This window comes from Helianthus annuus, chromosome 14 (genome assembly GCF_002127325.2).
Source record: "Helianthus annuus cultivar XRQ/B chromosome 14, HanXRQr2.0-SUNRISE, whole genome shotgun sequence".
NCBI lineage: Eukaryota > Viridiplantae > Streptophyta > Magnoliopsida > Asterales > Asteraceae > Helianthus > Helianthus annuus.
The window spans coordinates 51,591,421-51,594,891 of record NC_035446.2 but is presented as its reverse complement, the minus strand read 5'-3'; the positions used below and the strand labels follow the sequence as shown (position 1 = coordinate 51,594,891).

The following is a 3,471-nucleotide window of genomic DNA, read 5'->3' as shown; positions in this document are numbered from 1 at the left end:
TTATCAACGGAAAAACAATATTCGGAGATTGGAGGATAATCTTCATCATCCTCTTCTTGGTCAACAACATGCACATTCTGGTTGTCATTTCTATGGTAGGATTTGAATTTATTGTTCTTGAAGGAGGATCCTTGCTTCTCCTGTTTTGAGGATCCCACTTGTCTCTCCTGGATCCTCTTGTCATCCTCTAGCCGGATGAACCTGAGTGCCCGAGTTCTTACTTCATCTAGATTCCTGCATGGTGTCATAACAAGATCATCATAGAACAATGAATCCTTAAGCAGTCCCATTTTGAAGGCTTCAACAGCCGTAGCCATATCCAAGTTGGGAATGTCCAAGGATTCTTTACTAAATTTAGTTATATAATCCCTTAATGATTCATTATGACTTTGAGTTACCCTATATAAATCACTAGTTAATCTTTCAAATTTTCTACTACAAGAGAATTGGTTATTAAATAAATTAACTAAATTAGCAAATGAAGTGATAGAGTAAGGGGGAAGACTTAGCAGCCATTTAAGAGCTGATCCAGTAAGGGTGGATCCAAATCCTTTACATAAGCATGCTTCCTTTAACTTTTCTGGGATTGGATTGATCTCCATCCTCTCCCTGTATTGTGCTATGTGCTCTTCAGGATCCGTTGTACCATCATACAGCTTCATAGTAGGGATATGGAACCTTTTGGGTACCTCTGCATCACAAATTGATGGTGCAAAACGAGATACCTTATGGCTCCCATCTGCAATCTCCGGGATAGGCTTGACTACCCCTGGAACACTTGATATCATATCCTTTAGCTTCTGTAGCTCCCTGGCCATAGCATGATTGATACCTGTATCCTGCACGAATCCATGGTTAGTGGTAGGATAATTATTTAAGGTGTTACCTCCCATCGGGTTCAAGTTAGGAACATTGGGTGTGAATCCATATTGCTGGGATTCTGGGATACCGGAGGGACCAGTGGAAGCAATGGTCTGCATTGGAATGAAGTCCCCTTGATGGACATCTAGACTTCCTGTTTGCAAACTTTTTAGGGATCCTGGCATCTGGAAGGATCCTGGTATCTGAGACGATCCCGGAACGAAGGAGGATCCTTGAACCTGGGATGATCCTGGAACAAAGGAGGATCCTTGAACCTGGGATGATCCAGGGACAAAGGAGGATCCTAAGCGGGGACGAAGTTTGTGGGATATTCCGGTTCAAGCTAGCTCCCCATGGGGCTGGAAAAAATTGTTGAACTGTAGGAATGGGATTCGGGATCACATATGGGTTAAGATTGGCAATGGTCAAAGCACTTCGTTGTGGTTTGACAAATGGTCGAGTGATTGCCCGTTGCAGCAACTAGTTACGCCGCGTCAAATGGCTCGCCATGGTTTTACAATTAAATCTAAAGTGACAGAGGCTTTTATTGATGGCAGATGGGAATGGCCAGAAGAGTGGAGAAATGAGTATCCGGTTTTGTTTCAGCTTCGTCCTCTATCTATATCGGATATGCAGGACAGAAGATTATGGATGAATTCGGATGGCAAGCTGGTTCCCTTCACATCGAAAGAAGTGTGGAATGTTATTCGGACTCGTGAACAACCAAAGTTGTGGTCGAAAGTGGTGTGGTCGTCGTTTAATATTCCAAAGCATTCGTTCATGTGCTGGCTTATTTTTAAGAAAAAGCTTTGGACTCAAGACCGAATTATGAGGTGGAATCATTTAGTTACGGGATCTATGAATCTGATGTGCTGTTTGTTATGCCAGTCAGATTTAGAAACTCATGAACATCTGTTTTTTGAATGCTCTTATTCGAAATCAGTGTGGCATAAAGTAAGGCATAAAGTAGAGATGAACTCGATTAAAGAGTCTTGGGAGGAGATTTCAGCTTCGTTGATTGCGAAAGCAAACTCGAAATCGGTTTTTGCTGTTGCGAGTAGATTGGTGGTGGCAGCCGCGGCTTATATTATTTGGAGTGAACGGAACGCGAGATTTTTCAGTAACCGGTTGAGACCTCCGGAACAGCTGGCTGATAGAATCGTTAGTACGGTTAGAACAAAGTTATTCTCATTCAGGTATAAGCAAACCTCAAATGTCAAGCGTTTTATGGAAGCGTGGAAGTTGGATAAAGCAGACTTTTTGGAAGAAGACTGAAGATCAGCGAGTTTTTTAATTCGTTTGATGTTTTTGGTTGTGTTATGTGGTTGTTTTCTTGTTGCACTCTTTAGTGGTATGTCACTAAGAGAACTAGAGGGTATTTTCAGCCTTCTACTTGTATGATTTTTGATATGTTATAAAATCACCGGGGTAACCCTTTACCCAAAAAAAAGGATCCCGAATGCTGGGCGTAGGATCCCGCCGGTTGAAAATATGATCCTGATGCCTGAGTCATTGTTGCTGGGCTGAAATGCACTCCTCTTGATCCACCCATATATTGTATGTCAGGGACCTCTGTTGGCTGAGAAGTAATCATTGGAGTATCAAAATTCAAAGATTTGGGCATTAGTGGGGAATGATCCTCTGCCGTTTTCTTTTGCCTTTTGAGATCTCCGATTTCTCTGAGGATCCTGTCATTAGTTTCATCCTGCTGCTGCATACGATCCCTCATCTGCAAAATCAAAGTAAATACATCACTAGTACTGGGAACAGAAGAAGTTAGAGCAGAAGATGATGGTTTAGAGGATATAGAAATTGGTCTCTTCTCAGCATTTTTATGAGATCCAGCTGGTGGTGGAGGCAAAGGTGGAATGCCAGTAGATGAATTGACTGCCGACATCGCTGTGGATGTATTCTTCAATGACGAAGCCATGTAACTCTTTGAAATGATTTCGAACAGAAAGTTTTCTTATGAATGAAGCACCAATTGCCCCACGGTGGGCGCCAAACTGTTTTGGTCAAAAATCACACAAGGATAATGCAACCAAACTCTAAGTAAATGGGGAATGATGCTTGGTTTATTGAAAAAGTAAAGGATCACTTCAGTATGAAATATGCAAAGACACAATGATTTATACGAGGAAAAAGCCGTTGATCAATGTATGATCTCCGGCATAAAAAACCTCGGGTGATGGCAACTACCGATCACCAACTTCAATATATCAAAATATGGTTACAACTTCGGATGATAATGAGCTGAGTACAAGGATCACTATCGTAATGTGTGTCTAAGCGTGTGAGAATTGTGTTGTGTATTCTTCCGAATGGGGAAGAGTGTTTATATATACAAGTGTAGGTGACCTATTTTAGATAAAAAGACTAATAATCAGCTCATTACCCCGTTAGAAATAAAAGCAAATCTAGCCTAAATTGTCGCCCTTAAATCATGCTAAGTTTCCATATCCTTTGCAACGTCCATCTCGGATTAAGCACATGCTATAATTGTAAAGACGCGTCCTTTGATTGTGATGCTAAGAGCGGATCCTGCTAGATGTCCCTGCAAAATAACATTAAGTTCAATGAAAGCAACTGTTAGCATGAGGATCCTATGAC

General features: G+C 41.4%; 1 protein-coding gene across 1 annotated transcript; it reads left to right on the top strand.

The window, feature by feature from the left end:
• The first annotated feature begins 1,359 nt into the window (after nucleotides 1-1,359).
• On the top strand, nucleotides 1,360-2,136 carry LOC110926617. The gene has a single exon (XM_022170341.1). The coding sequence runs from the start codon at nucleotides 1,360-1,362 to the stop codon at nucleotides 2,134-2,136; it is 777 nt and encodes a 258-aa protein (XP_022026033.1).
• The last annotated feature ends 1,335 nt before the right edge of the window (nucleotides 2,137-3,471 follow it).